General features: G+C 38.0%; 1 protein-coding gene and 1 non-coding gene across 3 annotated transcripts in view; one reads left to right on the plus strand and one right to left on the minus strand.

Moving 5' to 3' along the window:
• The window catches only part of UGGT1 (UDP-glucose glycoprotein glucosyltransferase 1), a 112446-nt gene that overhangs the window by 41221 nt on the left and 57535 nt on the right, over nt 1-13690 (plus strand). For both annotated transcript variants that reach the window (XM_047870680.1, XM_047870681.1), the window contains exons 17-18: nt 1601-1732; nt 10609-10773. In XM_047870680.1, coding sequence (XP_047726636.1) covers nt 1601-1732; nt 10609-10773 — 297 coding nt within the window. The remainder of the gene's footprint in view (nt 1-1600; nt 1733-10608; nt 10774-13690) is intronic.
• Nucleotides 5336-5439, minus strand: LOC125174161 (U6 spliceosomal RNA). Its single transcript, XR_007155292.1, has one exon. It is a non-coding gene; the product is annotated as a U6 spliceosomal RNA (small nuclear RNA).

Consider the following 13690-nt stretch of genomic DNA (forward strand, 5'->3'; position numbering starts at 1 on the left):
TTGTTTTGCTTATAGGTTAGTAGTAATTATTAGAAAACCATCTTTAAAGCATTTCACCTTTTTTTAACCTATAAACATGATGTCAGCATGCTATTTTTTATGTTTGTTGTTTAGAGATTCAGTCCAGAGCATTTTTTATTAAAATGTTCATATATTTATCTGACTATCATCTATTGAAGACTCACCATTTCCCAGGCCTGGTACTAGCTGCAAGGGATACAGAGAAGTGTAAGACTTCACCCCTGTCCTCAAAGCCCTTACAGTGTGGTGGGGGACATGACCACGCAGATGGTTTAAGCATAGCTCACCCTAGCAACACCATGACTCCCTCCACTAGGGATGTCCTGGTTGTGGAGTGGGAAGTGGTCCTAGCTGAGTGCAGGAGGAAAAACAGGCGTGAGTTGAATGATGGCTGCAAATCGGAGGTAGTAATTCCCTGTTGTCAATTCCCTGGGGCTTGAGCAGAGCTGAAAGGGGAACCTAGCCATTGAGGCTACCAGGCCAGGCCATGAGTGTCCAGATTGCAGAGGATTAAACTCCAGATAAAAACGTTCTGGTGCATGTATGTACCATGGGTCTGACCAAGGGTAGAGAAAGTGGCAGGGATACTGGTTGGTGGGCTGTTGTTGGGATCTCTGAGAAGTGATAGCGAGGGGTGCTTAGCAGTGGGGCTACAGAGAAAGAAAGAAAGAAAGAAAGAAGTTCAGAAGTTGTTGAGGATGTGTTTTAACGTCTGTTTTTTAAAATTGTGCCTCTCATCTCCCGCCAATATCTGTGTCTATGAAGGAAAGGATAATATGAGTTTTTATTTCTTTTTGTTTATTTTTAATTGCAACAACAAAAATTTTATGTTCATTGTAAATAATTTTTGAAAATATTATTAAAGTGAATCGATTTAAAATTTCTCTCTCTCCCCTCTCTAATCCTGTTCCTTAAAGGCAACCACTATTAAAAGGTTGTCTTATATCCTTCTAGGTGTTTAACTATATGTATAAAGACATAGTTGTGTTGTTATTTGTTTTATATCTGCTTTTTAAAAACAAGGATTTTTGCTGCATGTATTTTATAACTTATCCCCCTAAACATGATGGCCATAAGTTCTTATTTCAAGGATTATGTAAAGGTATTCAGATTAAAAAAAAATTAACACATTAAAATTTTTTTTAATGTGTATTTAATTTTGAGAGAGAGAGAGAGAGAGAGAGAGACAGAGCATGAGTGGGGGAGGGGCAGAGAAGGAGAGGGAGATACAGAATCCAAAGCAGGCTCCAGGCTCTGAGCTGTCAGCACAGAGTCCAATGTGGGGCTCGAACTCACAAAGTATGAGATCATGACCTGAGCCAAAGTCGGTTGCTTAACCAGCTGAGCCACTCTACATTTGGGCCTTTATGTATGAACTGATTGGATCATTTTAAGAATATATAGTTTCTAATATGAGAAGGCATCTTAAAGAGGTATATGAAAAAGGGATTGCTAATATGTTCCATATGACCTTTTAAGAAAAGTAGCCATGTTTCTCTATATTCAGAAATCTTTTGTAATAAACATTCTGAAATTTGGATTTAAAAGTGTGGGGGTTACCCGGTTTTTCTTTCTTCAGATCTATAACAAAGTAAGGACTGGAGAAAAAGTAAAAGTTGAACATGTGGTCAGTGTCCTGGAAAAGAAGTATCCGTATGTCGAAGTGAATAGCATTTTGGGGATTGACTCTGCTTATGATCAGAATCGGAAGGTAAGAATTCTTTGACACTTCTCATTGGACCACAATGCTATATTTTCCTTATCTCTTTTTTGGGGGGAAATTGTAATTAAAAAAGGTAGTAAAAGTATTTAGGTACTTCTCATTTAACAGTTTAAAAACCAGGTCACTTGTCTGTGTTTGCAAATGAAGTTTATATTTCAATTTTGTAAAGATATCATTGATTTTTAGCTGGCATGTTAACTATTAAATTGAAAAACAAATTTCTTTTTCGCAGTGCAGTGGTAGTACTTTGTGATATATGTTCCACATAAAAGCTATTAGAAATATATAATGCATGCTTAGCAGGTTATGATGTATCCTATTGATGTGTATCATTTATTTAGTTGTTTAGGCTAAAGATAAAAATATATTTAGGAATACAATAAACAGAATGGCAAAGTGTGGTAATAAAGATATAGGGAAATATTTTAAATTTTTATTTAAAAATAATACTATTTCTTGTGAGACATGAAATACAGTAAAAGGACCTTTATCGCAAGCAGAAACAAGGTAGTCGGTTTATTGAAAATAAATGTGCAGGCAAGAAATCAAAATACATTTCTGAGATGTTTTATTTAAAAAACATTTTTTTAAATGTTTATTTATTTTTGACAGAGAGAGAGAGAAACAAAGAGCGAGCAGGGGAGGGGCAGAAAGAGAGGGAGACAGAATCTGAAGCAGACTCCAGGCTCTGAGCTGTCAGCACAGAGCCCAATGCAGGGCTCGAACCCACGAACTGTGAGATCATGACCTGAGCCAAAGTTGGACACTTAACTGACTGAGCCACCCAGGCGCCCCTGAGATGTTTTGATTTAAAACAATAAAAGTGTATTTATTTACCAACTTTTTTTTTTTTTTTTTTACTTTTGACAAGGCCTTTGGTTCTTTTGTTTGGAGATCTGAGTTGTGATCCTTTTAGAAACTGTACTCATAATGAATTGTTTATACTTTCTTTTTCATCTGGGTACAGAATTCTTCTAGATTTTTATAATCTCCCTCCCAAGTCTTTTATAGTAGTCTTACCCACATCTAGTTTAGCATCACTTATTTTTAGCCTGCCATCTTTTTGAATTTCTAGTCATTTGATTTGTTTTCTTGAGGAGACCAGCTTTTTCTTTTTGTAATCATATTTTATTGGTTGCATAATATTAAATGATGTTATCTAACTGAGAAAAATATTTGGCTTGGGAACAGATATATCTGATCTTTGGTAAACATTTAGCCCAAATGAGGGGAGAAAAGTGTGTGCATTCTAGAGAGTAGCTCACTAGAGTTAGAGGTCAGCGTGCTTTATTAGCTAGTATTTGTTGCTATTAACTTGGTTAGTTGAGTTTGGTTAAGAGATCTATTCTAAGTTGTTCCAGGTTTTAGAGGGATTGAACAAAACACTATTTAGCAAGAACTATGAGGCTTACGTAAAACATCTTATAGATATAGTGTCTGTTTTATGCAGGTAACAACTTTGATTGCATACAAAGACTCTACCCTTTTTTACTCCTTCCCCATTTGATTTTTTTTTAAGTTTATTTTTTTTTCGAGAGGCGGGGGAGGGGCAGAGACAGAGGGAGAGAGAGAGAATCCCAAGTAGGCACCATGCTTAGTGAGGAACCCCATGTGGGACTCGATCTCGTGAACTGTGAAATCATTTTCTGAGCCAAAATCAGGAGTTGGTTGCTCAGCCGACAGCCACCCAGGCACCCCTCCTGGTTTCTGTTTTTGATGCCACAGTTTATCTCTTTTTATGTTGTGTATTCCTTAACCAAGTATTATAGCTATTGTTATTCTTAATACTTTTGCCCTTTAACTTTTATATTAGAGTTATTAAGTGGTTAACCCAGCGGTTATTAGAATATTCTTTTTGGTTTGTTTGTTTTTGAGAGAGAGAACGTGAGCGTGAGCAGGGGAGAGAGGCAGAGAGAGAGTGAGGCAGGGGATCTGAAGCAGGCTTCTTGCTGACAGCAGAGAGCCCAATGTGGAGCTCGAACTCACTAACTGTGGGATCATGACCTGGGCCAAAGTCAGACGCTTAACCAACTGAGCCACCCAGGCGCCCATAGAATATTCTTAATTTGACTATATACCTACCTTTACCAGTGTGTTGTATATTTTTGTGTGTTTTTATGTCACTAGTTAATCATCTTTCATTTCAGCTTAAACAACTCCTTTCACCATGTCTTGTAAGACAGGTTTAGTGGTGCTGAAGTATCTCACCTTCTGTTTGTTTGGGAAAAGTCTTTACCTCTCCTTCATTTCTAAAGGATAACTCTGCCAGGTAGTGTGTTCTTGGTTAGCAGTATTTATCTTTCAGCACTTTGATATCATTCCACTCTTTTGTGGTTGGGAAGGTTTCTTTTGAGAAATCTGCTCCGAGCCTTCCCTGGTAAGGGAAGCATGTTTTCTTTTGCTGCTTTCAAGATTCTATCTTTGTCTTTGATTTTTGACAGTTTTATTATTATGATGTATCTTGCAGAGGATTTCTTTAAGTTGATTTTATTTGGTGACCTATAAGCATCATGAACTTGATCAAATCTTTCCCTAGATTTGGGGAGTTCTCAGCCATTATTTCTTTAAATAAGCTTTTTTTTTTTTTTTAAAGCTTTTTTCTTAATGTTTGTTTATTTTTGAGAGAGGGATAGAGCCTGAGCAGGGGAGAGGCAGAGAGGGAGACAGAGAATCCGAAGCAGGCTTTTTGCTCTGAGCTGTTAGCACAGAGCCCAATGTGGGGCTTGAACTCACGAGCCATGAGATCATGACCTGAGCTGAAATCAAGCGTTGGACGCTTAACTGACTGAACCACCCAGGTACCCCTGATCTAGTCTGATACTGTTTTTGTTTTTTTTTTTTTTTGCTTAAATTTTATTTATTTATTTTTATTATGAATAGAATTTATTGTCAAATTGGCTTACATATAACACCCAGTGCTCATCCCAACAACTGCCGTCCTCGATGCCCATCACCCATTTTCCCCTCTCCCCCACCCCCCCTACTCCCCTACCTACCCTCAGTTTGTTCTCTGTATTTAAGAATCTCTTATGGTTTGCCTCCCTCTCTGTAACTATTTTTTCCTTTCCCTTCCCCCATGGTCTTCTGTTAAGTTTCTCAAGTTCCACATATGAGTGAAAACATGGTATCTGTCCTCTGACTGACTTATTTTACTCAGCATAATACTTTCCAGTTCCATCCATGTTGCTGCAAACGACATGGTTTCATTCTTTCTCATTGCCAGGTAGTATTCTGTTATGTATATAAACCACATCTTCTTTATCCATTCACCAGTTGATGGACATTTAGGCTCTTTCCATAATTTGGCTATTGTGGAAAGTGCTGCTATAAACATTGGGGTACATGTGCCTCTATGCATCAGCGTTCCTGTATCCCTTGGGTAAATTCCTAGCAGTGCTATTGCTGGGTCATAGGGTAGATCTATTTTTAATTTTTTGAGGAACCTCTGCACTGTTTTCCAGAGCGGCTGCACCAGTTTGCATTTCCACCAATAGTGCAAAGGGTTCCTGTTTCTCCACATCCTCACCAGCATCTATAGTCTCCTGATTTGTTCATTTAAACTACTCTGACTGGTGTGAGGTGGTATCTCAGAAAAATCTGGAATGCGTCACAAATTTGAGTGTCATCCTTGTGTAGGGGCCATGCTAATCTCTGCATCGTTCCAATTTTAGTGTATGTGCTGCCGAATCGAGCACTGATCTATTCTGATATTAATGGTATTTCATTTTTCCTTTCATTTGTTGTATTCTTTGGCTCCAGAGTGTCTTTTTTGTTCTTTTTTTATGATTTCTCTCTCTTCTTTTTTTTAAAAATTTTTTTAATGTTTATTTAGTTTTGAGACAGAGACAGAGCATGAATGGGGGAGGGTCAGAGAGAGAGGGAGACACAGAATCCAAAGCAGGCTCCAGGCTCTGAGCTGTCAGCACAGAGCCCGACGTGGGGCTTGAACTCATGGACCGTGAGATCATGACCTGAACTGAAGTCGGATGCTTAACCAACTAAGCCACCCAGGTGCCCCTGATTTCTCTCTCTTCTTGCTAAACTTGTGATTTTGTTTGTGGTTTTTTGTTGTTGTTGAATTATCTTCCTGTGTTTTCTTGTAGGTAATTGAATTTCCCTTTAAACAATTTTTTTTGAATTCTTTATTGGGTAAATCACAAATATCTATTTCTTTGAAATTGGTTACTGAAAGATTATTGCAATCCTTCGATGCTATCACGCTTTCTTGATGTTCCTTGTAGTTTTGTGTTGCTTTCTTTGCATTTGAGATAGCAGTCATCTCCTGCAGTCTTTACTAACTGCCTTTGGGAGAGAAGTACTTTCTGTCAGACCTGCTAGGAATTCTGAGGCTTTTTTAGGCCATCTGTGGGTACATATGCTCCATACTTGTTCTTTCTTGTACAGAATTCTTTAAGCATGTGTAACTTCTCAATTCTACAGTGCCCAAGGCTGGGTGCTGACTGCCTTTCTTTTATTTTCCCCAAGGTGGCCCTAAAGCTCATGTATTTTGTCTGTCTCTGGCCCACGTGTTTGGGCTGGCTTTCTGTGCTTGCTCCCTAGCCATCTGGCAAAATTCACTCTTGCCAACACTGTCAGGAGCATACACATGGAGCTGGCTACAGGGGGAGGGTGAGTGTGGGTGAGGTGAGCCCAGTGCTGTGAGTGTCTGCCTGTAGCCATTTGGTGGGATCTGTGGATGAAGTGTCCACAGTAGCTCATGGGTGGCTTCTTGATGGGAGTCCGTGATAGAGTAATTGGGATCCATCCCCTTTATTTTTTTATTTTTGAATGTTTATTTATTTCTGAGAGAGAGACAGAGTGCGAGTGGGGGAGGAGCAGAGAGAGAGGGAGACACAAAATCTGAAGCAGGCTCCAAGCTCCAAGCTGTCAGCACAGAGCCTGATGCAGGGCTCAAACCCACGAAGCATGAGATCTGAGCCAAAGGTGGACGCTTAACCGACTGAGTCATCCAGGCGCCCTAGGATCCATTTCCTTTAAATGCTTTCTGACAGTACTGTCTGCAGCCCTCCCCCAGCATCTTTCTACTCTCAGTCACGCAGCTCACAATTGAGTACTCTCGATGGGGTGAGAGAGAAATGAGCCTCTTTGGCAATGTCCCATATAGCTGGGGAAGTTGAGTGTTTGCTCACTTGTTCTCAGTTACCCCTACAGGAGAAATCATGGGCCCAGTAGATCTCTCTTGCTCCTTTGGCGGAGGGTGGATCTTCTTCTCCAGTGCATCCAATCTCATATTTTTTTTTGCTCGAGTGGTGTATTGGAACTTCTGTGCTGGAAACCTGGACTTACACAAAGACTGTCTTGTCTGAAGGTGATTGTTTAAGACAGTTTTTTCTAGAGCTCCTCACACTATGGCTGGGAGAAGGTGGAGCCAGTTAATGAGCCAACGTAGGGTCCACAGCTAGGGTTGAAGTCTGTATGCCTGTTACCTGATGCTCAGGTGGGTGAGCCTTCTTCTGGTTTCCTTGGCATATGGTGCTGGATTCCAAGGCTTCCACAAAGGCACTTTCGTTGTGGATAGATACCAAATTGTTGTTCAGGATTGGGGGCCACCAATGAGGGATGTCCTGTTCAGCCACAATACTGATGTCACTTCTGCTTTAGTGTTCAGTCCCCTTGTTTTAAGGTGTATCAGGCCAGGTTTTGGGTTGCAGCTGGTCATGAGATCTACTGAGGGCTGAAGAGCATCCCATTGTTGTATTGCATTCTTCTGTTCACTCAGTTGCCTTATGTGGTTTTTAAAATCAAATAAAACTGATGTGGTACCCAGTGATTTTCCAGATAGACACAAACAGCAAGAGTAGCACTCTGTAAAAAAAGAATAGGTGAAATAAAAGAAGGACCACTTTGGTAATACCAAAGAATTGAGATAGTTCATGAAGTTTTCTCATATTTTACATTTGGAAAATGTCTAGCTTTATTATTTTTTTTCCCTTAGAGAAATGCTGGATTTTCTCCCAATGTGCTTGCTTGCTTTTTACCACGTTAACATTAGATCTTATGTTGTTTTTTTAAAAAATTTATCTTTAATGTTTTATTTATTTTTGAGAGAGCACAAGTGGGGAGGGTCAGAGAGGGGAATAGAGAGGATCCAAAGCAGGCTCTGTGCTGACAGCAGAGAGCCTGATGTGGGCCTTGAACTCATGAACCACAAGATCATAACCTGAGCCGAAGTTGGATGCTCAACCGACTGAGCCACTCAGGTGCCTCCAAATTTTTTAATTCAAGTGTAATTAACATACAGTATTATATTAGCTTCAGGTGTACAATATAATGGTTCAAAAATTCTATACATTACTTGGTGCTCATCATAAGTGATTCTGTTCACCCATCCCCCCACCTGGAAAACGTTTCACTTTAATTTTCTCTCATCCTACGAAGAAGCAGTATATAATTGTCTTTTTATTGTGGATGATTGTATTTTCTTTAAAAATATTAGACATATTGGGAAAAAGGATATTTTTCACATGTGTTGAAATCTTGATTTTACTGAGGAGTCAAATAAATGTATAACAGACCTAGCTCCTCAGTAATTTCCTTAGACTTGGTTCTTTTCCAAGAAAAGAACTGATTAGAGGCCCTTCCCATGTAAGCAGATCATCTTCTTTGTATTTATGCCACTTAATTTCCCAGCTGCTTGGGTAAACATATACTTTCATGACAGGGATGTTGTGAGATTCCCAGAAGTCCTAAGAATCTAATGATTAATAAGATTTTCACAAGTGTAGGAGTTGTACCTCTGCATATGAAAAAACCCAAGAGAAGATTCTTTTGAAAGTTTTTTAAAGGAGGAATGATTTCATTTAGCAGTTGTTACTACACTTATAAATTTCTGTATCTTTTGTTATAAATCTGAAGCTATGATATCCTCTGTGTATTTGAAAGTTGTAATTATTTTTAAAACTAGGCAGTACAATTAAAGTAGAATTTATAAACTGAAGATAAGATAGTCTATAGGTGTATATTTGTATCTTTCAAGCTAGTAAGATAGTGATATTTAATTTCTACCTTATACATAAACGCGTTTTGCATTTGGCATGTTAACTCTGGGTCCTTATTAATCTATTACCATTTGAATAGCTCATTCATAAGACCTTACCTGTAATTATTAAGGTTTTAAAATTATTTATAATTAACATTTTTAGTTATTGGTAGAACTTCTCATATGTATTTTTTAAGTTTGGCTTTTTGGTAATTAGGCTACATTCTGTTATTTGGTCTGGTAAGTTATTTATGCTTTGCAGGAAAGAAGGTATATAGTCAAACCATGTCCCTCTCCTGATTTTCACTTAGTTGCCATTTCCAGAGAAAACCAGTGTCACTTATTGTCGCTTAGAGTTATAATGTGGGTATTGTTTTGTTTTGTTTTGTTGGGGGGATTATTTTCAAAACTCAGAGTATATTAGAATTGAGTTTTTGATGAATATCTTTGAAATAGTTGAGACATCAAAGAACAGAATTAACATGGTAAGAATTTTGTAAGTGTAAAATTTAAAAGTTTATACTATGGTAGAGAGAAGTGGCAGAAATGAACCTAGAAGGCCTTTCTCCTTGTGCCATATCAGAGTCCATCTGGTAAGTCTGTCCCATCAGATACTACTGTGGCCAGATCTGATTAGAAAGTAACCAGTCTGTTGCTGCTGCTGATTACCAGTTATCCAGCTGAAGTACTTTTCTATTTGTGATATCTACAATAGAGGCTATATATAATTCTACTATTTTCAGAAAGTATCAGTTAAAAGATGTCTAACAAGAATGTTTTAAGGAATGCTTTTTACATCTTGCGTAGTAATGTGGGTTTTACTCTGGCAAGCTAGTCTTGGGTCTGTGGTTGATATCTAGGGGGAATGAACCTATATTGACAATCAGAGAAGACTCTTCATTATAGGCTTGTTTGCCTTTTTGTTGGCCTGGCATTTCCCTGGAAAGGAACCTCTTTTGTCTTAGAAGAAGATGAGGTTTAGTATATTATGGAGCAATTTTTAAGCACTGTCTTCCCATCAGCCTTGTTTTGTTTTTTAAAAGTGTAATTTCTTTGTTAATGACACGGATCCTCTTTAATTTAGATTGGAGTGTAAATATTTCATCTCAGGCTGTCTGCACAGGAGCACTCATAATTTACAGCAGTCTGTCATTGTGCTGCGCATTATGTAGCCTCTAGCCACATGTGGCTTTTTTTTTCTCACATGTGGCTTTTTTTTTTCAACGTTTATTTATTTTTGGGACAGAGAGAGACAGAGCATGAATGGGGGAGGGGCAGAGAGAGAGGGAGACACAGAATCGGAAACAGGCTCCAGGCTCTGAGCCATCAGCCCAGAGCCTGACGCGGGGCTCGAACTCCCGGACCGCGAGATCGTGACCTGGCTGAAGTCGGACGCCTAACCGACTGCGCCACCCAGGTGCCCCTCACATGTGGCTTTTAAAATGGAAATTAATTAATTTTAGGTGCTCAGTAGTTACATGTGGTTAGTGGCTACTGCTTTGGATAGCCAAGATACAGTGTCTCCATCGTTGTTAAAGGGTGTGTTTTTACAATCTTAGCTATAGTATATGTAATTAAGGTTTGGTAGCCTGGACAGCTTCAAAGTACCCTCACCCCCAAATCATTTTCTAATTGGCAAGGTTTTGTGGTTTTACAAAAACTCAATAATTCAATTCCAGATTACCCAGTAGGATATTAACTATGTCACTTCTGACATTTTAAAAATATTTTTAGTTATTTCTTGGTAACTATATTTCTGTTGATTTTGCTTTTTTTGTTAGCACACGTATGTATGAAAAATATGCTTTGTTCTGTTTGTCTCACAAAGGACAAAACACGTTGTTTGTGGTCCCTTGTGTTTCAGGAAGCGAGAGGCTACTATGAGCAGACTGGGGTTGGTCCACTGCCTGTTGTTCTGTTCAACGGAATGCCCTTTGAAAAGGAACAGCTAGATCCTGATGAGTTGGAAACCATCACAATGCACAAAATCCTGGAGACCACAACCTTTTTCCAGAGAGCAGTATACTTGGTGAGTGGTATTTCAAGGCTGATTTTGAAAGAGAATGGTTTGCTTATGTTTTTGTAGTCTCTGTAGTAAGCAAGAACATTCTGTAAGTATTACTGTTTTTCATACACCACTTATAGTTGGTTTGTAGACTCCCAGCAAGTTCTGCTATATTGAGAATATTCATGAGACTTTGTGCATTGTATTTGAAACAGCTAAGTTTATTGTTTTCAAGATTAAATGTTTAAATGTTTGTTTAAAACATTTTAAAGTAGTTAGCATTTCTAAGAGACATTTGTTTTACTTGTAAGGAATTTTGACTTAGGAAAGACTCAAATATTTATATACACATACACACGTTTACTGCTGAGACGGGTAATTCACGTGCCATAAAACTCAATGTTTTAAAGTGGAAAGTTCAGTGTTTTTAGTGTATACATAGAGTTTATGCAACTGTCACCTCTGTCTAATGTTAGAACATTATTACCACCCCTCGAAAATCCAACACACTGTAGCATTCACTCTCCCAATTTCCCCTACAGTAGCCCCTGGCAACCACAAATCTATTTTCTTTATGGATTTGCCTATTTGAGACATTTAATATAAATGGAATCATTGAATATGTGGTCTTATATGTCTGATTTCTTTCACTTAGCATAATGTTTTTAAGGTTTATCCCTGTTGGAGCATGTATCAGTACTTCATTTCTTTTTATGGCCAAATAATAGTTCCTAGAATGGATGTGCCACATTTTAAAAATCCATTCATCAGTTGATGTATATTTAGGTTTCCATTTTTTGGCTACTGTGAATAATGCTGCCGTAGACAATCAAACACAAGTTTTTGTGTAGACGTGTTCTTATTTGTCTTGTGTGTCCATTCTATGTAGAAGTGGAATTGCCTATTTATGTAGTAATTCTGTTTTCAACAGTTTGAGGAACTGCTCGACTGTTTTCCAAAGGGGCAGCACCAAAGCATTATACTTTGCTACCAACAATGTGTGCAGGTTCTATCTACTTTTTCCACATTCTAGCCAACAATCGATACTGTGTGTTTCTTTGATTATATCCTAATGGGTATGAAGTGGTATTGCATTGTGGTTTTGACTTGCATTACTCAAACATGAATAAGGTTGAGCTTTGTTTCCCATGTTTATTGAACACATATCTTTTTTGGAGAAATGTCTATTAAAATTATTTGCCTGTGTTTAATTGGGCTACTTGTTTTGTTACTGTTATGAGTTCTGTATGTGTTCTGGGTACCAATCCCTTATATATAGGATTTGCCAATATTTTCTGTAATTTCATGGTTTGTCTGTTCACTTTCTTGGTGGTGTCTTCTAAAGCACAGATGTTTTAAATTTTGATTAGGTCCAATTTGTTTTTTTTTCTTTTGTTCCTTGTGCTGTTTGTGCCGTATGTACAAAATTATTGCTTAATTCTAGGCCTCGAAGATTTATGCCTGTGTTTCTTCTGTTTTATAGTTTTTCCTCTTAAATTTAGTTCCTGGATGTATTTTCAGTTAGTTTTTTTATATGGTGTGAGGTAGGAGTCCACTTTTTTTTTTTTTTTTTATCCTATCCAATTTGGCATGCAACTGGATGTCTTTTGGGATGATATTCAGTTGTCCCAATACTATTTATTGAAAAGAATACTCTTCTCCCATTAAATTGTCATGGCACCCTTGTCAAAAATAAATTGAACATTAATGTATAGGTTTATTTATTATATTTTTTAGAAAGAAAGTGCATGAACAGGGGAGAGGGGCAGAGGGAGAGAGAAGCTTAAGCAGGCTCCACACTGAGTGTGGAGCCCAATGCAGGGCTTGATTACATGACCCTGGGATCATGACCTGAGCCGAAATCAAGAGTCAGGTGCTCAACCTAGTCAGCCAGGTGCTCCAATGTATAGATTTATTTTTGAACTGTCTTGTTTTCCATTCATCTATATATTTGTTCTTATGTAAATACCTCACGGTCTTTTTTTTTTTCCCCCCTCACAGTCTTGACTACCATTGTAATCAAGTATGAACTTTCCAACTTTGGGTTTTTCTTTCTCTTTTTTACTTTTTTAAAAGATTATTTGGCTTGTCTGTGTCCCCTTCATTTTTTTTATGAATTGTAGGAGTAGCTTGTCAGTATCTGCCAAAAGGGACTGTTTGGTTTTGATAAGAATTGCATTGAATCTGTAGATCAGTTTGAGGAGTATTGACATCTTGGCAATATTGAATTTTCTAACCCATGAACCCAGGATGTATTTCCATTTATTTAGGTCTTGTTATTCTTTCAGTGATGTTTTGTAGTTTCCAATGAAGGAGTCTACACTTTTTTCATTAAATTTATTTATTAGTATTTTGTCCTCTTGATGCTATAAGTGGAATTATTTCCTTAATTTAATACTTTTAAAACTTTTAAAATGTTTATTTTGAGAGAGAGGGAGGTGGGAGGGAGACACTTTGTGAGTTGGGGAGAGGCAGAGAGAGAGGAGAGAGAATCCCAGGCAGGCTTCACACTCTCAGCATAGAGTCAAATGTGGGGCTCAAAATCACAGAACTATGAGATCATGATACATGCTGAAATCAGGAGTTGGATGCTTAACCGACTGAGCCACCCAGGTGCCCCCTTAATTTAATTTTTGGATCATTCATTGATAGTGAATAGAAATACAATTGATTTTTGTATATTGATCTTATATGCTGCAATCTTGTTGAACTCATTTTATTCTAATAGCCTTTTTTTTTTTTTTGAAACTTTCTATGTGGAAAATATTGTCATCTTACAGATGATGACAAAAGCATGTCATCTAACATAGTATTGATTCTTCCTTTTCAATCAGGATGTCTTTCTCTTCTTCTCCTTCTGCTCCTCCTCCTCCTGCTCTTCCTCCTCCTCCTTCTCCTCCTCCTCTTCTCTTTCTCTTCTTCCTTCTCTTTCTCCTCCTCC

Source organism: Prionailurus viverrinus, chromosome C1, assembly GCF_022837055.1.
Source record: "Prionailurus viverrinus isolate Anna chromosome C1, UM_Priviv_1.0, whole genome shotgun sequence".
Classification (NCBI taxonomy): domain Eukaryota; kingdom Metazoa; phylum Chordata; class Mammalia; order Carnivora; family Felidae; genus Prionailurus; species Prionailurus viverrinus.